This window comes from Carcharhinus amblyrhynchos, chromosome 1, assembly GCF_965287045.1.
Source record: "Carcharhinus amblyrhynchos chromosome 1, sCarAmb.v2.hapA, whole genome shotgun sequence".
Lineage (NCBI taxonomy): Eukaryota > Metazoa > Chordata > Chondrichthyes > Carcharhiniformes > Carcharhinidae > Carcharhinus > Carcharhinus amblyrhynchos.
In genome coordinates, this window is record NC_137324.1 from 177,666,649 (window position 1) to 177,693,322 (window position 26,674).

General features: G+C 48.3%; 1 protein-coding gene across 1 annotated transcript in view; it reads right to left on the reverse strand.

Moving 5' to 3' along the window:
- Positions 1-26,674, reverse strand: part of abcg2a (ATP-binding cassette, sub-family G (WHITE), member 2a) — a 78,578-nt gene that overhangs the window by 51,456 nt on the left and 448 nt on the right. The window contains exon 2 of the mRNA XM_080195827.1: positions 5,009-5,224. Within this exon, the coding sequence (XP_080051953.1) occupies positions 5,009-5,211 (203 nt within the window). The 5' untranslated portion in view covers positions 5,212-5,224. The remainder of the gene's footprint in view (positions 1-5,008; positions 5,225-26,674) is intronic.

Sequence of the window (26,674 nt, forward strand, 5' to 3'; positions counted from 1 at the left end):
TACTCTCAACATCTAAACATAAAGCTAAGAAATGGTTGTGTTCCTACACATAATAACAGATCAAAAAGCACTTGTCACCTTGCACCCAGAAAACAATCATCCTGTTCATTTATTAACTACAAATCAGAATAGTTTTATCAGAAAATTAAATAACTTTATGGTTTGAAACTGACCCTTGGAATGATGTTAAGATAATGCATAACCTGCTGCTCTGTTAATCAGTATACCTAACTGGCCTTTACTTTGGAGCAGAGAAATATAAATCTATTTTTTTATGAGCCAATACCGAGCCAAGATCCCGTCCACTGGTTTTGAACTTCAGAAACAAAGTGCAAAACCGATGGGTCGGCATTCTCTAATGTCATTTACCCCGTCCTCGCTGCCAGTGAGAACAGATAATTTGGCGCTCAGCCAAAACTTCATTCACTGCAGCAAGGTCGGGACTTCCCTGGCCTCGGGCAAGGTTGGAAAATCCCAGGGGCAACCCCCCCCCCTCCCCCCACCTTTCTGTCCGACACTCGGGGTTGGGGGGGGAGGTGGTTGTGATTCCAACTTAGTGGGAGCTGCTGTAAACCCCACTTGTGGGAGGAGGGGGGAGGGAGAGCCTGGAGACTTCAGTCCTGGGCCCACTCATCGTATCCAGATCAGCATTTAAATAAATTACGCGGCTCCGTGCCGATTTCCGGCACAGAGTCGATGGCACCGGAAACCCAGTGGTCAAGGACACATGGAGGCCGTCGTGCCCAGCAGTGGGCTGGGAGAATCCCACCTCCGCCGACACCTTTGGACTGTGGGAGGAAAGCAGAGCACCCGGAGGAAAGGCCAAAGAATGGCGTGATTATGGAACTCTCTACCGCACGGAGTGGTAAAGATGAAGATCACGGATAAACACACGAGAGAGAGAGAGAGAGAGAGAAAGGAATAGAGGAAGAATCTGTTAACAGGGTGAGATGAGGAGGGATAAGAATGGAGGTTCATATGGAGGATAAAACCCAGCACGGAGTAGAGGGGCTGATTGGCCTGACTTTACGCTACAGCAAACCCACCGGAAGTTTGGGAGTAACTGTAAACTCTTCGCTAGAATTCCCTGGATAGTGCAATGTGCAGCAAATACAAAGGAAGCATTTATTTCTGTAATTTAAAGTTTAAGTTTTATGACACTAAAGCCAGTGGGGTTGTGGACAGTGCGGAAGGATGTTGCAGGTTACAGAGGGACACAGATAAGCTGCAGAGCTGGGCTGAGAGGGGGCAAGTGGAGTTTAATGCAGAAAAGTGTGAGGTGATTCACTTTGGAAGGAGTAACAGGAATACAGAGTACTGGGCTAATGGTAAGATATTTGGTAGTGTGGATGAGCAGAGAGATCTTGGTGTCCCTGTGCATAGATCCCTGAAAGTTGGCACCCAGGTTGATAAGGTTGTTAAGAAGGCGTACAGTGTGTTAGCTTTTACTGGTAGAGGGATTGAGTTTTGGAGCTATGAAGTCATGTTACAGCTGTACAAAACTCTGGTGCAGCCGCACTTGGAGTATTGCGTACAGTTCTGGTCACCGCATTATAGGAAAGATGTGGAGGCATTGGAAAGGGTGCAGAGGAGGTTTACCAGGATGTTGCCTGGTATGGTGGGAAGGTCTTATGAGGAAAGGCTGAGGGACTTGATGTTGTTTTCGTTAGAGAGAAGAAGGTTAAGAGGTGACTTAATTGAGGCATACAAGATGATCAGAGGATTAGATAGGGTGGACAGTGAGAGCCTTTTTCCTCGGATGGTGATGGCTAACACGAGGGGACATAGCTTTAAATTAAGGGGCGGTAATTATAGGATGGATGTCAGAGGTAGGTTCTTTACTGAGAGGGTAGTAAGGGCGTGGAATGCCCTGCCTGCAGCAGTTGTGGACTCACCAACTTTAAGGGCGTTCAGATGGTCAGTGGATAGGCATATGGATAACATTGGAATAGTTTAGGTTAGAGGGTCAGTAGATTGGTTCCACTGGTCGGCGCAACATCGAGGGCCAAAGGGCCTGTACTGCGCTGTAATGTTCTATGTTCTAAATTTCCTACAAGAAAGTTTTTTTTTAAAACAGTAAAAGTTCTGAAATGTTGACATGTCATTCTTTCAGCTGTTTAGAACTTTAGAAGAAAAATTAAACCATTGAGTTATCAGTCTGTTCAGAGATTGGGCGTTGCCAATGCAGTTACAATCTCACTTAGCAAACACTCAACATTTCCTCACATTTCAGATACTGGAAATTACAAATATTCTAAAGTTAGTACAAAACTTAAAAATGAATAGTTTAAGTTCTGCTCGAGTACTATTAGGGAGGCTAATGGAGTGTTAGTCTTTGTCACAAGAGTACAGGGGCACTCTCAGCCCAGCTGTGCAGCTTATCTACGTCCCTCTGCAAACTGCAACATCCATCCTCACTGTCCACAACTCCACTGGCTTCAGTTATATAGGAGCTTGGTTAGATCGCAACCGGAGCACTGTGGGCAGTTTTGGTCCCCTTAACTCAAAGGATATTATTGCCGCAGAGGGAGAGCAACAAAAGTTCACCAGACTTATTCCGGGGATGGTGGGAGAGAGATTGGGAAAACTGGAATTGTGTTCTCTAGAGTTTGGAAGAATAAGAGGGGATCTCATTGAAACTACCAAATATTTAAAAGAATAGACAGGGTGGATGTGGGGTCAGATGTTTCTCCAGGGTGGGGAGTCTAGAACCAGGGGACAATTTCACAATAAAGGGGAAGCCACTTAGGATCGGGATGAGGAGGAATTTCTTTACCCAGAAGGTGGTGAACCTTTGGAATTCTCCACCCCCGAGGGCTGGGGAAGTTTGGTCAATTGCCAAAACCTTGCAGCTGTTTACATCGGCAGGATTTGACAGTCCTGCTGACAACTCGTTCCTACCCTAGGCTTCCGGGCAGCCAGTGGAAAACTCTGTGGATAATGACAGGATGTGGAGACGCCGGCGTTGGACTGGGGTAAACACAGGAAGAAGTCTCACAACACCAGGTTAAAGTCCGACAGGTTTATTTGATAGTAAACGCCGCTAACTTTCGGGGTTTAAAGGGGCAGACCTCGAAAGCTTGTGGGTTTATTATCAAATAAGCTTGTTGGACTCTATTTAACCTGGTGTTGTGAGACTTCTTACTGTGATAATGACAGGTCCATAGGATCCCGCTGCCATGAAGCACATCACGGAGAGGGAGGAAAATCCCACCCGGTGAGTACGTGCAAAGCAGAGGTCGATAGGTTTCTGAGTTACAATATTGGAAAGGGTTGTGGGGCTAGTCGGTGTAGAAGGAATGGAAGTGTCCAGTTAGCCATGATCATATTGAATGGTGGAGCAGGCTCGATGGGCTGAATGGCCCACTCTTGTGCCTGTGTAATATGATTGACTTGGAAGAATCAGAGCAAGAATGAGTGTTGTTTTGTTCAGTTATAGTGGATGGAGAAAAGGTGCAGAATGATTCATCAAGTCAGAAAACAGAAAGTGACTGAATTCACTGAGTAAACGTGTGCACACTGATATTAATGAAGGGGAAGATTATATTACTTTTATCTCTTATTTCACTCTCACAAACCAGGCTAATAATTAATCTGATGTCTTGCATTGTCACAGTCTCCTTGTAGGTGATAGTTCCCACAGGAGAGTCAAAGAATTTGCTTTCAAGTTCTGTGATAAGAAAGTATCGATGAACATTTTAACTTCCCAGAGGTGATCTCTAGTCCATCTTGTATTGGGCGGCACGGAGGCACAGTGGTTAGCACTGCTGCCTCACAGCACCAGGGACCCAGGTTCGATTCCTGGCTTTGGTCACTGTCTGTGTGGAGTCTGCACATTCTCCCCGTGTCTGCGTGGGTTTCCTCCGGGTGCTCCGGTTTCCTCCCACAGTCTGAAAGACGTGCTGGTTAGGGTGCTAAATTCTCCCTCAGTGCACCCGAACAAGTGGCGGAGTGTGGCGACTAGGGGATTTTCATAGTAACTTCACTGCAGTGTTAATGTAAGCCTTCTCGCGACACTAATAAATGAACTTTTAAAAATTTTATTGGTTTGTGCTTTAGATTTTAACCAAATAACCAGCTCCACCACATCTCAGCTTTCTACATTTGACGCTAAAAGCAATACAATCAATAAGAATCACTTCCTGGAGGCCAATTTTCAATAACTTCTCAAATATACATGGAGTGAACTTTCCAGCACCCCCCCCCCAACCCCCCCAAAACCAACTTACTGCCCAGGCGATGCCCCCATGACCTCCCCAAACTCCAGCTTCCCACTGGGTGGGAGATTGCTGTGTCTCGTTTTACCCAAGTCAGCAGCTTTGTTGTGTTCTAGACTGTTCCGCGCACCTTCTTCCAGGTCACAACCTCAGGCTAAAGGGACGATCCTTTAAAACAGAGATGAGGAGGAATTTCTTCAGCCAGAGAGTGGGGAATGTGTGGAACTCTTTGCCCCAGATGTGGAGGCCAGGTCATTGAGTGTCTTTAAGACAGAGATAGATAGGTTCCTGATGAATAAGGGGGTCAGGGGTTGTGGAGAAAAGGCAGGAGAATGGGGATGAGAAAATAATATCTGCCATGATTGAATGGTGGAGCAGACTCGATGGACCGAGTGGCCTAATTCTGCTTAATTATATTCAAGTTGATGTAAATTCAGGAAGGACTTGGGTAGTTTGGGGGGGCGGACGCTCAAACCGAGATCTCTCTGGTGCAATTCCCATTGTGACCCCCTCACGTGATTTAGCAGACATGATAGGATTCATTCCCACAGGGAGTGGGGAGAATGTGGGACTCGCTCCCATGGGGGGAGTGGGGAGAATGTCTTATGGTCTCCCTGCACTCGCCATAGCGAACGGGAGCATTTCCAGCTGCCGCATCTTTCCGCTTTTTAACCTGTTAACAGTGTTGTTCCATGAACCATCCTGAAGCAAACCCCATTGCTACATGTCACAGTTACAGTTACACACTGACCCTCTCCTCCTGGCGTGAATCGGAAAACAGAGGTACATACTTGACATCATTTAGGATTTCCTTCACTGTGGTTTTGCGGAAACAGGGTAAGCCTTTCTTGACCTTGACGCTGTAGTGAATGTTGTGGAAACTGACTGTCGATCCGGTGGAAGGTTTACCTCTGTCCGACTTGGAATTACCCTTCGCCGTAGTAACGGCGACATCGTTCATCGGCACGTCAGTGAGGGAGCTGCTGTGTTCCATGTTATCTGGAGAGCTGAAACACAGAACGATCGGTCTCAGACAGACAAGCAGTAAATGTTGCTTCACGACCTTTCCCCTCAAATGACCTACAAACCTTATAAAATTTACAACAGGTTTATTAAAGCTTCAACTGGCAAGGCACTTCTCAAACAGAGCAAAGACCTGATGTGAAAGAAAGGCAGTTAAATTCAGGGAACCGATTTCTCTTGTTTCTAAAAATAAGGATTTTATAATTCTATTCTGTGAATTATAGGTTTAAAAAAGACGATAAAATTTCAAAATATTTTATATCAAGGAATCACATCATTGAACCAAACAGGTCTACGACAGTTTGACATAGTCGCCTCCTTCTCACCCTCTCAACACTCTTCATTTCTCCATAATGTGTTTATCCAGCTTCCTCTCAAATACAGCGAAATTATTCACCTCAAACACTTCCTGTGGGAGCGAGTCCCACATTCTCCCCACTCCCCGTGGGAGCGAGTCCCACATTCTCCCCACTCCCCGTGGGAGTGAGTCCCACATTCTCCCCACTCCCCGTGGGAGCGAGTCCCACATTCTCCCCACTCCCCGTGGGAGCGAGTCCCACATTCTCCCCACTCCCCGTGGGAGCGAGTCCCACATTCTCCCCACTCCCCGTGGGAGCGAGTCCCACATTCTCCCCACTCCCCGTGGGAGCCAGTCCCACATTCTCCCCACTCCCCGTGGGAGCGAGTCCCACATTCTCCCCACTCCCCGTGGGAGCGAGTCCCACATTCTCCCCACTCCCCGTGGGAGTGAGTCCCACATTCTCCCCACTCCCCGTGGGAGCGAGTCCCACATTCTCCCCACTCCCCGTGGGAGCGAGTCCCACATTCTCCCCACTCCCCCCATGGGAGCGAGTCCCACATTCTCCCCACTCCCCGTGGGAGTGAGTCCCACATTCTCCCCACTCCCCGTGGGAGCCAGTCCCACATTCTCCCCACTCCCCCCGTGGGAGCGAGTCCCACATTCTCCCCACTCCCTGTGGGAATGAATCCTATCATGTCCGTGAAATCACATGAGGGGGTCATAATGGGAATTGCACCAGAGAGATCTCGGTTTGAGCGCCCCCCCCCCCCCTCCTTTCCCCCTCCCCCCTCAAGCCCTTCCTGAATTTACATCAACTTGAATATAATTAAACGTCTTCACCCTGTACCCTCTGGTCCCGAGGAACACTCACCCCTGGTTTAAAGATGTCACATCAGCCCAAGTCACCACCTGCTACTCAAAAATGAAAAGCAGTCGTGATGATCAACTCGGGGATGCCTGGAGGCCCCTCGTGTTGAGGGCCAAGGCTGGGTATCGGACCCTGGCAGTGCCAGGGGAGTAACCCTCTTCTTTTGGGGGAGGTGGTGTCACCTTCTGTGTAGTGACGCGGGGAGGAGGATGCACGCTGACAACAATATTGGGGCTGAGAGGGGGACCCTGATACTCCCGTGATAGGGGGTGCCACCCCAAAAGCTTGAGGCGGGGGCTGAGGGAGGTCCTGCTGGGGCAGCACGGTGGCACAATGGTGAGCACTACTGCCTCACAGTGCCCGGGATCTGGGTTCGATTCCCGCCTCGGGTCACTGACTGTGTGGAGTCTGCATGTTCTCCTCGAGTCTGCCTGGGTTTCCTCCGGTTTCCTCCCACAGTCCAAAGACGTGCGGGTTAGGTGGATTGGCCTTGCTAATAAATACCCCTTACAGTCAGGGGGATGAGCTAGGGTAAATAACTTAGAGTTATGGGGATAGGGCCTGGGTGGGATTGTGGTCGGTGCAGACTCGATGGGCCGAATGGCCTCCTTCTGCACTGTGGAGATTCTATGATTCATCTATGATAATTCCACGGAGGGGGGGGTTGTGGGAGGGACTTCATCGTTTTCACCGATTGTGGCACTCTGTTCCCCGTGGATCCAGACTTTCGGCGCAAACCACAACTCCCGGTTTCTTTCTGACAGAGAGCCTGAAGCTCTGGCCATGAACCGTGGCTGTGTTTCTGGAGAGAGGCACGCACGCCGGTATTCAGACAGAACCTCCGACACTTTGGCATTGTCCCACTGTCTGACGTACATACACCCAACATTCACTATCAATGGACAGGCCCAGTACCATCGGAATGCGTCTGTTCACGTACACAGACTCACTCAAGTTCCAAGAGGAGGTAACACCATTTGTTGTTATCTGCGTTGCAGTGATACCAGCCGCTAATAGCCCACTGCCATGCAAGGCAACAACCCGAGGCGTTGCTGACCCGGGCAACTGATATAACTCCGTCTTTCACCGTGGGGGCCACAGAATCAGATTTCTTATCCAAACGTTTGCATTTTTCTGCAGTTGGAAAATTTGAACATTTGTAACCTGAGTTGGGTTACATAAGAACATAAGAACATAAGAAATAGGAGCAGGAGTAGGCCATCTAGCCCTTCGAGCCTGCCCCGCCATTCAATAAGATCATGGCTGATCTGTTGTAGCTCAGTTCCACTTTCCTGCCCTCTCCCCATAACCCTTAATCCCCTCTCTTATCAAAAACCCATCAACCCGCTTCTTAAAAATATTTAGCGAGGCAGCCTCCACCACTTCAACGGGCAGAGAATTCCAGAGATTCACCACCCTTTGAGTGAAGAAATTCTTCCTCAACTCCGTTCTAAACCGCCCCCCCTTTATCTTGAGGCTGTGCCCCCTAGTCCTACTGTCTTTTTTGAGCGGGAAGAGTCTCTCCACCTCTATCCTATCCATCCCATTCATCATCTTATACGTCTCAATGAGATCTCCCCTCATTCTTCTAAACTCTAACGAGTACAAGCCTAGTTTATTCAGCCTCTCCTCATAGCTCAATCCCCTCAACTCCGGTATCAGCCTAGTAAACCTCCTCTGCACTCCCTCCAGGGCCAAAATATCCTTGCGCAGGTGCGGCGCCCAAAACTGCACACAGTACTCCAGCTGCGGCCTCACCAATGCCCTATACAGCTGCAGCAAGACCTCCCTACTTTTATATTCAATCCCCCTCGCGATGAAGGCCAGCATCCCATTCGCCTTCCTGACCACCTGCTGCACCTGCAAGCTGGGTTTTTGCGACTCATGCACAAGGACCCCGAGGTCCCTCTGCACCGTCGCCTGCTGCAGTTTTTCGCCACGTAAGTAATAGTCCTTCCTACCATTCTTCCTACCAAAGTGGACCACCTCACACTTGCCAACATTAAATTCCATTTGCCATTTCCTGGCCCATTCGCTCAGCCTATCTAGATCCTTCTGCAGACTCTCCCCACCTTCCGCACAATTTGCCTTTCCCCCAATCTTGGTGTCATCAGCAAATTTCGACACCCTGCACTCGGTTCCCTCCTCCAGATCATCTATATAAATGGTAAATAGCTGAGGCCCCAGCACCGACCCCTGGGGCACCCCACTAGTCACCAACCGCCAATCCGAATAGCACCCATTGACCCCCACTCTCTGCCTCCTATTTGACAACCAATCCTCTATCCACGCTAACACCCTACCCCCAACTCCATGTCCCCTGACCTTCTGCAATAACCTCTTGTGAGGTACCTTGTCAAACGCCTTCTGAAAATCCAGAAAGACCACATCCACCGGCTCTCCTCTATCCACCGCCCTAGACACATCCTCATAGAACTCCAGTAAATTTGTCAGACACGACTTCCCTTTAATGAAACCGTGTTGCGTCCGCCCTATCAAGCAATTCCCTTCAAGATGCCTCGCAATTTCCTCCTTAATGACGGATTCTAACATTTTACCTACCACAGACATTAAACTAACCGGCCTATAATTCCCCGCCTTTTGCCTGGCACCCTTCTTAAACAACGGCGTAACATTAGCCGTTTTCCAATCTTCCGGCACTTCCCCGGAATCCAGCGACGTCTGGAAAATAACCACCAAGGCATCCACTATCACCTCCGCCATTTCTTTCAGGACCCTCGGATGCATTCCATCCGGTCCTGGGGACTTGTCCACAATCAGCCCCTCCAGTCTGTCGAGCACCACCTCTCTAGTAACAGTAATGTCATTAAGACCCTCCATTCCTACCACCTTTCCATCGCTAACACCCGGCAAATTATTCACGTCCTCCTCCGTGAAGACAGAAACAAAAAAGTTATTCAAGACCTTAGCCATATCCCCATCCCCTACCACTAGCTCCCCTTTCTCATCCTCTAAAGGACCAACGTTCACCCTAGCCAGCCTCTTCCTTTTTATATATTTATAAAAACTCTTGCTATCCTTTTTTATATTAAGTGCTAGCCCAGCCTCATAGCTTCTCCTACCCTCCTTTATCAACTTCTTTGTCAATCTTTGTTGACATTTAAACCTTTCCCAATCCTCTTCTCGCCCACTGCTCTTAGCTACTCTAAATTCCTCCGCTTTTAATTTAACACTTTCCTTCACCTCCTTCGTTATCCACGGCTTATTACCTCTCTTCCTACTGTCCTTTTTAACCATCGGAATAAATTTCTGCTGAGCACCAAGAAAGATCTCCTTAAAGATCCTCCACTGCTCCTCAGCAGACCTACCTTCCAACGCACTCCCCCAGTCCACATTCGCCAATTCTTCTCTCATCCTACCGTACTCCCCTCTATTCAAACAAAGGACGCGTGTCCGGGAACCCACTTTCTCCTCCTCCATCTGCACCAGAAACTCCACCATACAATGATCACTCTCTCCAAGAGGATCCTTCACCGCAAGGTCCCTAATTCTACCCGCCTCATTACATAGCACCAGATCCAAGATAGCTCGCTCCCTCGTCGGCTCCAACACACACTGTTCAAGGAAATTATCCCGGCAGCATTCCAAGAACTCCTCCTCGAGCCCACCTCGTCCAACATGGGTCGACCAATCAATATGCAGATTGAAATCTCCCATAACTACTGCCGTCCCATTCCTGCACGCCGCACTTATTTGCGCGTTAACAGCCCGCCCCACCTCCAGATCATTATTCGGGGGCCTATAGACGACACCCACCAGCGTCTTCCTCCCTTTGCTGTTCCTAATCTCCACCCACAACGATTCCACTTTCTGCTCTTTGGCTCCGATATCATCCCTTGCTACCACCTTGATACTATCCTTAATCAGCAGAGCTACGCCACCCCCTCTTTCCTCCTGCCTATCCTTCCTAAACACTTGATAGCCCTGTACATTCATCTCCCAGTCCCTGTCACCTTGCAGCCACGTCTCTGTAATGGCCACCAGATCGTATCCATTTGTGTCGATCTGCGCCACCAGCTCATCCACTTTATTCCGAATGCTTCGTGCATTCAGATAAAGCGCTTTCATCCCAGCCTTCACCTGGACCCTATTTGCCGTAACGCCACCAATTGGGACATCCTCGGCCTCTTCCCTTACCTGTACCCTATCCTTAACTTTAGACCTCGTAGCGTCACCTACCCTCGCACCCTCCCCCCCCCTAATTAGTTTAAAGCCCTGTCTACAGTCCTCTTTACTCGATTCGCCAACACTCTGGTCCCAGCACGATTCAGACCAACCCCATCCCGCCCAAACAAGTCCCACCTACCCCAATACTGGTTGGTTTGCGTTCCCTAAAAGTGAAGGAACTAAACTGGGTTGAGTCGCAAAAACCCAGCCTGCAAGTGCAGCAAGTGGTCAGGAAGGCGAATGGGATGCTGGCCTTTATAGCGAGGGGGATAGAATATAAAAGTAGGGAGGTCTTGCTGCAACTGTACAGGGCACTGGTGAGGCCGCAGCTGGAGTACTGTGTGCAGTTTTGGGCGCCGCACTTGCGCAAGGATATTTTGGCCTTGGAGGGAGTGCAGAGGAGGTTCACTAGGCTGATACTGGAGATGAGGGGGTTGGACTATGAAGAGAGGCTGAATAGACTGGGTCTGTACTTGTTGGAGTTTAGAAGGATGAGGGGGGATCTTATAGAGACGTAAAAGATAATGAAGGGGATGGATAGGATAGAGGTTGAGAGATTCTTCCCGCTCAGAAATGACATCAGGACTAGAGGGCACAGCCTCAAGATAAGGGGGGTGCAGTTTAGAACGGAGTTGAGGAGGAACTTCTTCACTCAAAGGGTGGTGAATCTCTGGAATTCTCTGCCCGTTGAAGTGGTGGAGGCTGCCTCGCTAAATATATTTAAGTCACGGGTAGATAGGTTTTTGGTAGACAAGGGAATTAAGGGTTATGGGGAGAAAGCGGGAAAGTGGAACTGATCCACTTCAGATCAGCCATGATCTTATTGAATGGCGGGGCAGGCTCGAAGGGCTAGATGGCCTACTCCTGCTCCTATTTCTTATGTTCTTATACAGATCAGCTGCAATCTAGACCAACAGTCAAACAGGTTCAAGCTGAACAACCAACTGCTGTTACTTTGTTCCTGTGACTTAGGCCGAGATTTTCCAGTCCCCCCTGTGGAAGACAGCCAGGTCTTGCCATTGGATTTCCAGTCCTGCCAAAGCCAATGGTGACCCATGGCTGACCCAGAAAGGTCGTCATGTGAGGTGAGGTGAGTTCCTGGCTTTGGTCTTCTTGATATTCAATCCTTTTTGTTTCTTTCCCCTTGAATTAAATCAGTTGAAGGGCCATTCGACCCACTGAGCCAACTCTGCAATTCAACATCATCGCAGCTGATCTGATTGTTCCTTAACTCCATTTTGCTGCTTGTCTCGGATAACTTCTCTGTCGACCAAAAACCCTCAAGTATTTATTCAGTGCGATCTGGAAATTTCTATTGAATCAGCTCATCTCCCGTGATGTTCTTCACAGGTATTTCCTGGGAGCTGAGTCAGCTGGAAAAAGTGAGACCTAGGGAATCATTGGGAGATGGAAGGGGATAGGTTGAGAAGTTGGGAGACTGGGAACGATGGAAGATCACACGAAGCCTGGATGGCGGAAACGTCACACGTCAGCAACACAAAACACCAAAGGGAAGACTTCATGAAATGCAAACTGCAGAGAAAGGGCAAATATAAAGCACGTCCTCCAAAAGACTCAGCACCCTGGACAATAGTGCAAAAAGGCTGATGGGCTTGTCAGTTTCCTTATTGCCATTTATGGGATCTTGCGGTGCATAAGATTTCCCCGAACTACCACAGTGACTGTGTCCACAGTGATTTACTGGCAAGCACTTTGGTATATCTTCCAGTAATGGAAGTCACCACATTAAAGCAAATCATTTGAGAAATCACATCCTTTGCAACCACAGAAAGCATTCTTCCTGGTTATATCACAGCTTGGTATAGGCACCTGCTCTGCCCTAGACTGCAAGGAACAACAAACAGTCATGTACGAAGCCCAATCCATCACGCAAACCAGCCTCCCATCCATTAACTCTGGCGACGCTTCCTGCTGCCTTGGCAAAGCAGCCAACATAATTAAGGACCCCACGCACCCCGGACATTCTCTCTTCCACCTTCTTCCATTGGGAAAAAGACACAAAAGTCTGAGGTCACGTAACAACCAACTCAAGAACAGCTTCTTCCCTGCTACTGCCAGATTTTTGACCTACTTTATATTAAGTGGATCTTTCTCTACACCCTAGCACTACCCTCTCCTTTCCTTCTCTGTGAACAGTATGCTTTGTCTGTACAGTGCGCAAGAAACAACACTTTTCACCGTATCCCAATAAATGTGACAACAATAAATCAAATCTAATTGAATCATTTGGGGGAGCCGGCAGCTTGGAAGGGGCAAAACCTAAAATAATGAAGAAAGCCTCTTTCAATCACGATGCGGAGATGCCGGTGTTGGACTGGGGTGGGCACAATAAGAAACGTCACCGCACGTTAAAGTTCAACAGGTTTATTTGGTAGCATGAACTTTCGGAGCGCTGCTCCTTCATCAGGTGAGTGGAGGAATTATTTCACAAACAGGGCAATATATAGACTCACGTTACAAGATAATGGTTGGAATGCGAGTCTGAACAGGTAAACAAGTCTTTACAGGTGCAGACAATGTGAGCGGAGACAGGGTTGAGCACAGGTTAAAGAGGTGTGCATTGTCTCCAGCCAGGACAGTTAGTGAGGTTTCCTGCAGGTCGTGGGGGTTACAGATAGTGTGACATGAACCTGGGATCCCGGGTTGGGATTGGGGACTTTCAAATCGCAATGAAATCATCGTTTGCAACGACAACAGCAAGCGCCGTACAGTCGCATAACACACCGTCCGACATCTCATCACCTCACCCCCAAGTACATCTACAATTAGAAGTCCAGCCTTGCGAGAAACTCTGGGACTGTTTTTGTATGGACAATCTAACTTGTGTTTGCAGCATTCCTGTAACTGAACCCCACATGTTGGATTATTGTTATCATTGCTACATTATCCAGTTCTGTAATATGGAAACCAGAAGTGGGCACAGTACGAAGTTTGGTCTAATTTTTTCACAGATTAACCTCGAGAAAATTGCTAAGTTGAACAGATAGTGAAGACCGCACGGTGATATTGTCACTCAGTTAGTAAACCAGCAGCCAGTCTAATGCCCTGGGGGCTTGGATTCAATTATAATCTGAAATTGAAAGCTGCTCTCAGTAATTCCAATTCTCCGAGTAGACTTTCATCTGTTCCCACAGCTAGTAATTCCCAGAACAGGTCATTGGTCTGTTGCTAGGTTTATTATTTGTGTCACAAGTAAGGCTTACGTTAACACTGCACCAAAGTTATTGTGAAAATCCCCCAGTTGCCACACTCCTGTTCGGGTACACTGAGGGAGAATTTAGCACGGCCAGTGCACCCTAACCAGTGCGTCTTTTGGACCACAGGCAGATACTGGAGCACCCGGAGGAAACCCACGCAGACATGGGATGGCACAGTGGTTAGCACTGCTGCCTCACAGCACCAGGGACCCGGGTTCAATTCTGGCCTCAGGTCACTGTCTGTGTGGAGTTTGCACATTCTCCCCATGTCTGCGTGGGAGACAAGGGTTCCTCCAGGTGCTCTGGTTTTCTCCCACAGTCCAAAGATGTGCAAGTTAGGTTAATTGGCCATACTGAAATTGCCCCCTTAGTGTCAGGGGGTAAATATGTGGGTTAAGAGGATAGGGCCTGCGTGGAATGGTGTTTGGTGCTGACTTGATGGGCCAATGGCATCCTTCTATACTGTCAGGATTCTATGACTAAATAGCTTGAGAGTTGCCATTCCATGTCAAGCGTGGTGACCAGGAGTCTCTCCCACTCTTTCCGCCAGTATCTTCCAACAATGTGGAAAATTGCTCAGGTATGTCCTGTGCACAAAAAGCAGGACAAATCCAACCCGGCCAATTAACGCCCAGTCTACTCTCGATCATCAGTAAAGTGATGGAAGGGGTCATCGACACTGCAATCAAGCAGCATCTGTTCAGCAATAACCTGCTCAGTGACGACCAGTTTCACCAGGGTCACTCAGCTCCCAACCTCATTACAGCCTTTGTCCAATCATGGACAAAAGAGCTGAATTCCAGAGGTGAGGTGAGACTGACTGCCCTTGACGTCAAGGCCGCATTTGACTGAGAGTGGCATCAAGGAGCCCGGGTGAAACTGGAATCAATGGATATCCGGGGGGGCAAACTCTCCGCTGGTTGGAGTCACACCTGGCACATAGTAAGATGGTTGTGGAGGGTCAGTCATCTCGGCTCCAGGACAGCTCTGCAGGACCCCCTCAGGGGAGTGTCCTAGGCCCAACAATCTTCAGCTGCTTCATCAAGACCTTCCCTCCATCATAAGGTCAGACGTGGAGATGTTCGCTGATGGCACAATGTTCAGCATCATTCGCCACTCCTCAGACATTGAAGCAGTCCATGTCCAAATGCAACAAGATCTGGACAATATCCAGACTTGGGCTGACAAGTGACAAGTAACATTTGTGTCACACAAATGCCAGGCATCGACCATCACCAATAAGAGACACTCTAACCACCGCCCCTTAACATTCAATGGTGTAACCATCACTGAGTCCCCCACTGTCAACATCCTTGGGGTTACCACTGAGCAGAAACTCAACTGGACTCACCACAAAAACACAGAGGTTACAAGAGCAGGTCAGAGACTGGGAATACTGTGGCGAGTAACTCACCTCCTGACTCCCCAAAGCCTGTCTGCCATCTACAAGGCACAAGTCAGCAGTGTGATGGAATACTCTCCACTTGCCTGGATGGGTGAAGCTCAACACCATCCAGGACAAAGCAGCCCCACTTGACTGGTATCACAGCCACAAACATCCACTCCCTCCACCACCGATGCTCAGTAGCAGCCGTGTGTACCATCTACAAGATGCACTGCAGCAACTCACCAAAGATCCTTAGACAGCACCTTCCACTTCCATCTAGAAGGACAAGGGCAGCAGATACGTAGGAACACCATCACCTGCAAGTTCCCCTCCAAACCACTCACTATCCTGACTTGGAAATACATCACCGTTCCTGCACAGCCGCTGGGTCAAATTCCTGGAATTCCCTCTGTAATGGCACTGTGGGTCAACCCACAGCACGTAGACTGCAGCGATTCAAGAAGGCAGCTCGCCTTCACCTTCTCAAGGGCAACTAGGGACGGGCACTAACTGCTGGCCCAGCCAGCGATGTCCATGTCCCGCCACTGAATTAAAAAAAAGCGCTCACTGGTTTGACCTCATTATGAATGCACGTTCCTTGGCCTTCAAGCGCCAAGGTGGGACTCATACCAGGAGCTTCGAGCTCCGAGACAGAGACGTTACCCAGCGTGCCATAAGGCCTCCAGTCTCAGTAATGGCAACCATTACACCATCACTAACTGTAGTAAAAGCATGTCTGGTTCTCTCACGCCCTGAAGAAAATGGCCATCCTTATCTAATCTGATGGAATGCGGGTGACTGATTACTGCTTCCAAAGGCATTCAGAGATCTACAAATATACACACCCTAAGAAGCAATTTACAGAAAGAATATGACCCAGGTGGAAACTGAGTGATCATTCTGAAGCATGATGTGGACAACAAAAGCTATTATAACATCTTTAATGGTGCAAAATTCCACAAGGCGTTTGTTATGATTTACATTTGATTAGAAAGTCAGATTTCCGGTTAACCCAACCTTTGTGTTAAACCCCACCACATATCCCTCATCATGGGCTCGCTGGTTTCTGTGTCCTCAGAACTGAACATGACCCCGATACAGAGATTCAGCAACTCTCCAGTGACCTGTCCAACAAACACTGATTGATACCATCAGTACATGATTTAAGTTGCAAATCTTGTTCTGCAACAACATGCTGCCACGGGAAAACTTTTCAATTCCCTCGATTTTCCTCCACCCTTTTGTCACCAGATCCACTCGATCCTTCCACCCGTCCCACAATCCAATTGGCTCTTCAGTCATTCCTCACTTTTTTGGCTCCAGACCTCATTGGTCCACGGTTTTGGTGCGCGCCTGCTTCAAATCGACATCAACCAATCAGACTGAGCTACTCCTCCCTTCCCAAGAGTCTTGAGTGAAAGTTTCAAGATTAAAGTCAAGAACAGAACTCAAATGAATGGCCATATTTTTAAATTTTATAGTACACAGGGAACGAGGAGAGTGCAAGGCTGTACACAGGGGGGGTGAGGAGCGTGCAAGGCTGTACACAGGAGGGTGAGGAGCGTGCAAGACTGTAATAACCAGTCGGGTCTGATTGTCTACTACTTTTGATTTGATTCAGTGTCTTGACTAAGAGCTGATAAAAGAGCTAAAGGGAAGATCAGGGTTTCCCCCCACAACAGATTGGAGATGTTGCCAGGGAAACATAAAAATCTCAGCAGTGCGGGAGAGGCCATTTGGCCCATCAAGTCTGCACCGACTATCTCACCTGGGCCCTCTCCCCGCACATTTATCACGGTTAATCTATCTAACCTACACATCTTGGCAGGAAACCGGAGCACCCGGAGGAAACCCACACAGACACTGGGAGAACGTGCAAACTCCACACAGTGATCCAAGCCGGGAATCGAACCCGGGTCCCTGGCGCTATGAGGCGGCAGTGCTAACCACTGTGCTGTCCTAATCAATATAAATACAGAACAGGAGCTATACGGGTTCTCAGATGGGTAACTCACTGGTGGATGGGTGGGGTTACTTTGTGCAAAATCATTATCAGTGACGACTTGTGAAGGGACAGATGGAAGGAAGCACAGACAGAGCCGCCTTTGGGAATGAAGTATTTACGGCAATAAGATCGATGGGTAAAGTCCCTCTGAATCTTCCTTTTTTCACTGAGGGACAAAGACTACTTTCTAAACGGGGAAAGGCTTTGGAAATCTGAAGCACGAAGAGACCTGGGGGGTCCTGGTTTAGGATTCTCTTAAGGTTACCGTGCAGGTTCAGTCGGCAGTTAGGAAGGCAAACGCAACGTTAGCATTCATATCGAGAGGGCGAGAATACAAGAGCAGGGATGGACTGCTGAGGCTCTGGTCAGACCCCATTTGGAATATTGTCAACAGTTTTGGGCCCCATATCTAAGGAAGGATGTGCTGGCCTTGGAGGGGGTCCAGAGGAGGTTCACAAGAATGATCCCAGGGATGAAGGGTTTGCCATGTGAGGAATGGTTGAGGACTCTGGGTCTGTACTTGATGGAGTTTAGAAGGATGAGGGGGGATCTAATTGAAACTTACAGGATACTGCGAGGTCTGGATAGAGTGGACATGAAGAGGATGTTTCCACTAGTAGGAGAGACTAGGACATGAAGGCATAACCTCAGGCTAAAGAGATGTTCCTTGAAAACAGAGATGAGGAGGAATTTCTTCAGTCAGATGGTGGCGAGTCTGTGGAACTCATTGCCGCAAAAGGGCTGTGGACGCCAGGTCATTGAGTGCTCTAAAGACAGAGATAGGAAAGTTCTTGATTAATAAGGGGATCAAGGGTTATGGGAAGAAGGCAAAAGAATGGGGATGAGAATCATATCAGCCATGATTAAACGGCGGGGCAGACTGGATGGGCCAAATGGCTTAATTCTGCTCCTATACCTTATGGTCAACATATCTCTCAACTGTTAGCCCCTCATTCCTGGTCTCAGTGTGGCGGGGGTGGGGGGGGGGGGGGCAGGGGGCCGTGTTTCTCTCCTGGGGGTCTTGATGGGAAATCCTGTCTGATTTCACCCTCTGTACCTCCTTAATTATGCACCGATCAACAGCTTTCCAAATCACACGGTGGGATGGCAACTGCTTTGTCCACCCAACCAACCTCTGCCCCAACCCCCAACACCAACCCCCCCCCACCCCCCCGCCACCTCCATCCCAATCGTAACCCCCCCCCTCCAACCCCCCAACCCCCACCAGCCAAGGTAAGTCAATCTTTTCCTCACTCCAGTCTCACAACTGCATCATGCACTCAGGAATCTCACACAATCCTTACGGGTGGCACGGTGGCACAGTGGGTTGGCACTGCTGCCTCACAGCGCCACGGGCCCGGGTTCGATTCCCGGCTTGGGTCACTGTCTGTGTGGAGTTTGCACGTTCTCCCCGTGTCTGCGTGGGTTTCCTCCGAGTGCTCCGGTTTCCTCCCACAGTCTAAAGGTGTGAAGCGGCCATGCTAAATTGCCCCTTGGTGTCATGGGGGATTAGCTAGGGCAAAATATCTAGGGTTATTGGGGATAGGGCCTGGGCGGGATTGTGGTCGGTGCAGACTCGAGGGGCCAAATGGCCTCCTGCACCGTAGGGATTCTGTGGCACGTCAGCATTGATTGTCTCACATTCACCTTCTCATCACCAGCATCCATCTTCTCTCTAAAGCTGTGCTCTCGCTTACAAATGCCTCAAGGTCTCCGCAGTAATCGGCAGCTGGGGGTGAGTCTGACAGTGTCCAGGTTAACTCAATCTCCTTTCTGTGACCTCATCACCTCCAGCAGTGCAGGCGGCGGGGGAGAGGGGTGGGTACCTGGCCCACAGCAGGCACGGGCCCTCCAGCTCTTCAGCCACGAGCAGACACCCACAGAGGTTATCACAGACGGCAGGCTCCTCTCTGCCTCTGCTGCAGAGGTTAGGGTTGCAGCGAGGCGGGGCAGTAGCATTAGGAAAATGAACGGGTGGCGTGTTTCCAATCACTGCTTAAATCATCCTTGTAAATACATTTGTTGTTGATAAGATTGGCCTTGTCATTTGAAAGCATTGCACACATCCATCCGTGTGTTCCCTTATTGCAAGGATGAGGCATTTGCCCACTTGGTATTCACCTATGTGAGCCTCACATTAATGAGTCATGCGGTTTACTCAGTCCTTGTGTTATGTCAGGGAAATGGATCAAGCTCTTTACTGGAAGTGTCAGTGAAATGCTTGAATAACCTCTACACAACATGGAACTGGGCGTACCCAATAGCCTGGTGTGTTTAGCTGTAATTGTCTCTGAAGTTGAGATGGTGTCTTCACTGGCAGTTCCAAAGCAGATGCTATAGAAAGATACTATCAAATAAATCGGCTGGACTTAAACCTGGTGTTGTCAGACTTCTTACTGAGTTCCCAAGGACTGCAGCTGCAGTCATGCTGGTCTCACCAACCATCCAAAACGTGTGCTAGCTATAAAAGCCCATCCGTTGACTCTGTCTACACTTCCCACTGCCTCAGAAAAGCAGCCGGCATAATTAAGGACCCCGGACATTCTCTCTTTGGGAAAAAGATACAAAAGTCTGAGGTCACGCACCAACCGACTCAAAGAACAGCTTCTTCCCTGCTGCCGTCAGAATGGACCTACCTCACATTAAACTGATCTTTCTCTACACCCTAGCTATACTGTAACACTACATTCTGCACACTCATTTCCTTCTCTATGAACAGTATGCTTTGTCTGTGTGGAATGCAAGAAACAACACTTTTCACTGATAATAAATCAACTCAAAAATTAAATCAAATCAAAGGTCTTCTGGTGCACCGGGTTGGCGCTGTCGGAATGTGGGTGTGTCTGGAAGCAGTCACCTTCTCCTGGGATCTTGTGGCTATCAGTGGGAATGGGAATGTCTTCCATGTTTTGGATGGTTGGTGAGACCACCATGACTGCAGCTGCTGTGCTTTGGAACTGCCAGAGAAGACACCGTCCCAACTTCAGAGACAATTACAGCTAAACACACCTAGCTCCATGTTGTCGAGGTGTCACTCGTGTAGTTTGCAGATACTTCCAGCAAAGAGTTTGACCCATTTCTCTGACATAACACAAGGGCTGAGTAACTCTCATGACTCAGCATAAAAGCAAATTACTGCGGATGCTGGAGTCTGAAACCAAAAAGAAAATCTCAGCAGGTCTGGCAGCATCTGTAAGGAGAGAAAAGAGCTGGTGTTTCACGTCCAGATGACCTTTTGTCAAAGCAGAAAGGCAGAGAAAAGCACCCCTGGACATCCCCACCATCAGGAACACCCTTCTTGCATCTATCCTACCTGGTCTCTCTGGAGTTTCGGTCACCTTTGCAGTGGGATAGGAGTGTAAGGAATAGAACCCTAAGTATGCCATCCAGTCCCTGGAACCTGGTTCACCACTCAATAAAAGGTCAGAGCTAATCGGTCTCAACTTCACTTTCCCACCTGCTCCCCACATCCACTGATATCCTCAGGAATCAAGAATCCATCTATCACAGCCTCAAATAGACTCAGCGAGGAAACATCCACAAACCCTGGCTAGACAACTCTAAAGATTCAAGGTACTTCCTATGGAGGGATTTCTCCCTGTCTCATTCCTAAATGATCAACTCCTTACCCTGAGACAGTGTCCCTGGGTGTTAGAGATTATTTCTCCTGGCTGGGTTATCTCAGTGTCTACCCTGCCAAGCCCCTTCAGAATTGAGGCACCACAGCCCTCATTAGAATTCTATCCCCAGAATATAGAACGGGGGAGATAGAACAGGGTCCAGAGGAGCAATTTTCCTCACACGGAGGGTGGTGAGTGTCTGGAACAAGCTGCCAGAGGTCGTCATAGAGGCAGGTACAATTTTGCCTTTTTAAAAGAATTTGGACAATTAGATGGGTATGAGGGATACGGGCCAAACACAGGCAGTTGGGACTAACTTAAATGGTAAGAACTGGGCAGCATGGACAATTTGATTGAAGGGCCTGTTTCTGTGCTGTAAACCTCCATGACTCTACGAGCTCAGTCTGGCACCACACTTCACTATTCATGGCTCAAATCAAATAGATGGATGCCAGACACCTTGCTCAAAGACTGACAATACTAACAAGCAAAGGGGAGTGGTAAACCTGACAACAGCTAGACCCAAGGACAGTGTGAGAGCTGTCTTCCTGGACAATAACCTTGCTGTTGTTTACACTGCTTTATTTTTAAAACCAAATTTGAACAGCACGTAGTGAGATGATATATTCTCACATCAACAAACTACAAAGCTCAATATTCAATTTGTACAAAAGGCATTTGAATAAATTGATGGAATTATCACCCGTCGTCTCTCTAAAATCACCAACCCTCTGCGGTCTCAGCTCCAATTCCGGCAGAATAGGAGCAAGAGGAGGCCATTTGGCTCATCAAGCCTGCTCCACTGTTCAATATGATCGTGACTGATTATCCAACTCAATAACCTGATCCTGCCTTGCCCCCATATCCTTTGACGCCCAAGAGATATATCTAACTGCTTCTCGAAAATAAACAATATTGTTACCTCAATTACTTTGTGGTAGCAAATTCCTGACCACTTCCTGGGTGAAGAAATTTCTCCTCATCTCTGTCCTAGATGGTTTACCCTGTATCCTCAGACTGTGACCCCTGGTTCTGGACGCCCTGACCCTCAGGAACATCCTTCCTGCATCTACCCTGTCCAGTCCTCCTAGAATTTTATAGGTTTCTATGAGATCCCTCACTCATTCTTCTAAACTCCATTGAATAATAACCGAATCAACCTCTCCCCATATGTTAATCTCGCCATCCCAGGTATCAGTTTGGTGAATCTTCATTACATTCCTTCTGTAGCAAGAACATCCTTCCTCAGATAACGAGATCAAAACTGCACACAACATTCCACGTGCGGCCTCAACATGGCCCTGTACAATTATAACAAGACATCGCTGCTCCTGTACTCGAATCCTCTCACTATGAAGATTAACATTCCATTTGCCGTTTTACTGCCTGCTGCACCTACACGCTGACCTTCAGTGACTGATCTACGAGGATACCCAGGTCTCGTTGCACATTCCCCTCTCTGAATTTATAGTTGTTTAGATAATAAGCAGCCTTCTTGTTTTTGCTATCAAAGTGGGTAACCTCACATTTTTCCACATTATACTGCATTTGCTCACTCACTCAACCTGTCCAAATTACGCTGAAGCACCTCCGAATCCTCCTCACAGCTCACCCTCCCATCCAGTTACAGAATACTGTGTTGGAGTTTAGAAAGGTCATCTTAACACTGCCCAACTAGTGAAAATCCATCAAATGTGTGATTAAAAGCACCCATGTGATCCTATCACCACTGTCCTGCCTATTTCCTTCAGATTCCAATTTAACCTGTTCTTTTTGACTTGTGGAGAAATCCAGATCCAAGGCTCTGGATGCAGAACAGGATAAACTTCAAAAATACTTTATTTGCTGTGAAGGTCTTTTATAACCTCAGGACATTTAAAAGGTGGAATATAAATGAGAGTTTATTTTTTACTGGTCTCAAAACAAGATCTGCTGAACAAAAAGTACTGTACAAACTAACCCAAGGCTTTAGGGAGGTAGTGGCATTACCACAAAGTTTAGTAATCTAGAGAGCTGGGGTAATGCTTGGAGACCTGGGTGTGAATCCCACCACGGCAGATGGTTAACATTTTGGGGATCATTTGCCCCTTGCTACCTTTTAAGGTCACCTGGGTGGTACAGTGGGTTAGCACTGCTGCCTCACAGCACCAGAGACCTGGGTTCAATTCTGGCCTCAGGTCACTGTTTGTGTGGAGTTTGTACGTTCTCCCTGCGTCTGTGTGGGTTTCCTCCGAAAGTCCAAAGATGTGCGGGCTAGGTGGATTGACCATGCTAAATGATTCCATGGTGTCAGGGGGAGTAGTGGGCTAAATACATGGGGATAGGGACTGGTTGGGATTGTTGTCAGTGCAAGCTCGAAGGTCTGATCGGCTTCCACCTGCACTGTAGGGATTCGATGATTTTGCAGAAGCATTATCAAACAAAATTTGGTACTAAATTAAGTAAGGAAACATTAGGAGAGTTTTAAGAAACATCTATAAAGGAGGAGAGAGGTAAAGAGGTTTAGGGATGTCCAGAAGCCAGGGCCAGGGTATCTGAAGGCACAGTTGCCTCTGGTGGAGCGATTATAATCAGAGATGGGCAAGATTCAGAACTGGAAAGGTGCAGAGACCTCAGAGGGGTACAGAACTGGAGGAGCTACAGAGATAGGGAAGGGGAGTAGGCCAATGGAGAGATTTGGAGACAAAAGATGAGAATTTGACTCTCAAGTTATTACTGGACAAGGAGCCACTTGGTCCAATCCTGTCCCAGCAGATCCCAAAATTCCAGTCAGGAATGCAAACTAGATTAAGACCAACTCACAGCCAAGAAAAAGGCAGGCAAAAATTCTTTATTGGCAAAAACATATGAATGAAGAATGCTGGCATGGTGGCACAGTGGTTAGGTCTGCTGCTTCACGGCGCCAGGGACCTTGGTTCAATTCCCAGCTCGGGTCACTGTCTGTGCGGAGTTTGCATGTTCTCCCCATGTCTGTGTGGGTTTCCTCCAGTTCCCTCCCCTAATCTGAAAGGGGTGTTGGGGAGGTGCATTGACCTGAGCAGGCGCCGGAGTGTGGCGACTAGGGAAATTTCACAGTAGCTTCATTGCAGTGTTAATGTTCCCACTGCCTCAGCAAAGCAGCCAGCGTAATTAAGGACCCCACGCACTCCAGACATTCTCACTTCCACTTTCTTCCGTCGGGAAAAAGATACAAAAGTCTGAGGTCACGCACCAACCGACTCAAGAACAGTTTCTTCCCTGCTGCTGTCAGACTTTTGAATGGACCTACCTTACATTAAGTTGATCTTGCTCTACCCCCTAGCTATGACTGTAACACTACATTCTGCACTCCTTCTCTATGAATGGTATGCTTTGTCTGTATAGCGCAAGAAAGAATACTTTTCACTGTGTGTTAATACATGTGATGATAATAAATCAAATCTAAAGGAGATTTCAGTGAGGCAGGAGCAGCCTTGAACACCCCCAGGTGAGTGAGATGAGTGAGAATGGGAGAGGCCGGAGGGGACGGGGAGTGGAGGGGAAGAGTGTGAGAATGTGGGGGGGAGGAGAGTATGTGAGGAGGTTAGCCAGGGTTGCAGGGAGGGAGAGTGTGTGATACTGTTGTGGTCGATGGGGAGGGAGAGGTTATGAGTTTGTGAAGGGGGGAAATGGGCAGGAGAAGGGTAGCTTTGTTTGGAATCCAGAATTGTAGCTTTTTAAAAGAAGAATCCAATTTTTGCAGAGCTTGAATTAAACGTGGATTGACCGTGCAAACCCCGCTCTTTCCGACACGTCATCAAAATCAAGATCAGTTTCTTTAGCGATACGAAGCAATACCAACAACCGGGCAGTCAAAAAACAGAATGAAGATGGGGCAGGAGAACAAAGTTTGGCAAAAAGACAGCTTGTCATTGGACTATAAAAAGTTTGAAGTATTGAACAGTGCACAAACTGCACATTCAGCCTCATTTTGATGCTTCTGCCTTTACGTTGTGCGAGACGAGGGCAGATAGGAGGGGAGTGGGGTTGGTGGGAGGGTAGGGCCCAGAAGTAAAGGTTCAACCCCACCAATACAAACCCACTTCTGAGGGAAAGACTGTGGCCTCTAGTAATGGGTGGGTGCAGGATCCTACGCTGCAGGAAAGGACGTCCTGAGGCATGGTACACTGGGGAGACCGTGCAGATGCTACGACAACGGATGAATGAACACCAGTCGACAATCACCAGGCCTTATTTCCTCAAGGGCCTTTCTCTTCCTGTTGGGGAACACTACAGCGGTCACAGGCATTCGGCCTCTGACCTTTGGGTGAGCGTTCTCCAAGGCAGCCTTTACAACACACAACAACACAGAGCAGAGACTGATAGCCAAGTTCCGCACACACGAGGACGGCCTCAACCGGGATCTTGGGTTCATGTCACTCTATCTGTAACCCCCCCCTCCCCGACTTGCCTGGGATTGCAACATCTCACTTACTGTCCTGTCTGGAGACAATTCACACCTCTTTAACCTGTGCTTAACCCTCTCTCCACTCACATTGTCTGTACCTTTAAGACTTAATTACCTGTGGAGACTTGCGTTCGAATCATTACTTTGTAAATTGAGTTTGTGTCGTTACATGCCCTTGTTTGTGAACAGAACTCCCACTCACCTGATGAAGGAGCAGCGCTCCGAAAGCTAGTGGCATTTGCTACCAAATAAACCTGTTGGACTTTAATTTGGTGTTGTGAGACTTCTTAATGGTGGGTGGCCCGAGATTAGAGGAACTTGAGGAGAAAAAAGCAAAAATTACTGATTAACTGCAAGTTTTTAAGAATTCATTTGTGGGACATGGGCATCACTGACTGGCCAGCATTTATTACCCATCCCTAGTCGAGCTTGAGAAAGGTGGGGGTGAGTTGCTTTTTTGAACCGCTGCAGTCTATGTGCTGTGGGTTGACCCACAGTGCTGTTAGAGAGAGAATTCCAGGATTTTGACCCAGTGACTGTGAAGGAACGGCGATATATTTCCAAGTCAGGATGGTGAGTGGCTTGAAGGGGAACTTGCAGGTGGTGGTGTTCCCAGGTACCTGCTGATCTTGTCCTTCTAGATGGAAGTGGTCATGGGTTTGGAAGGTGCTGTCTAAAGATCTTTGGTGAGTTGCTGCAGTGCATCTTGTAGATGGTACACACGGCTGCTACTGAGCGTCAGTGATGGAGGGAGTGAATGGGATGCCAATCAAGCAGGGCTGTTTTGTCCTGGATTGTGTCGAGATTCTTGAGTGTTGTTGGAGCTGCCCCCATCCAGGCAAGTGGGGAGTATTCCATCACACTCCTGACTTGTGCCTTGTAGATGGTGGATAGGCTTTGGGGAGACAGGAGGTGAGTTACTCGCTGCAGTATTCCCGGTCTCTGACCTGCTCTGGTAGCCACTGTGTTTATGTGGTGAGTCCAGTTGAGTGACTGGTTAACGGTAACCTCAAGGATGTTGACAGTGGGGATTCAGTGATGGTTACACCACTGAATGTCAAAGTGGGGGGTGGTTAGAGTGTTTCTTATTGGTGATGGTCATTGCCTGGCATTTGTGTGGCATGAATATTATTTACCATGTGTCAGCCCCAGCCTGGATATTGTCCAGGTCCTGTTGCATTCGGACATGAACTGCTTCAATATCTGAGAAGCCGTGAATGGTGCTGAACATCGTGCAGTCATCAGCAAACATTCCCTCATCTGAGCTTATGACGGAGGGAAGATCATTGGTGAATAGCTGAAGGAGGTTGGACCTCAGACACTTCCCTAAGAAACTCCTACAGAGATGTCCTCCAATCATCACAACCATCTTCCTTCATGCCAGGTAGGCCACCAACCAGCTGAGAGTTTACCCTGATTCC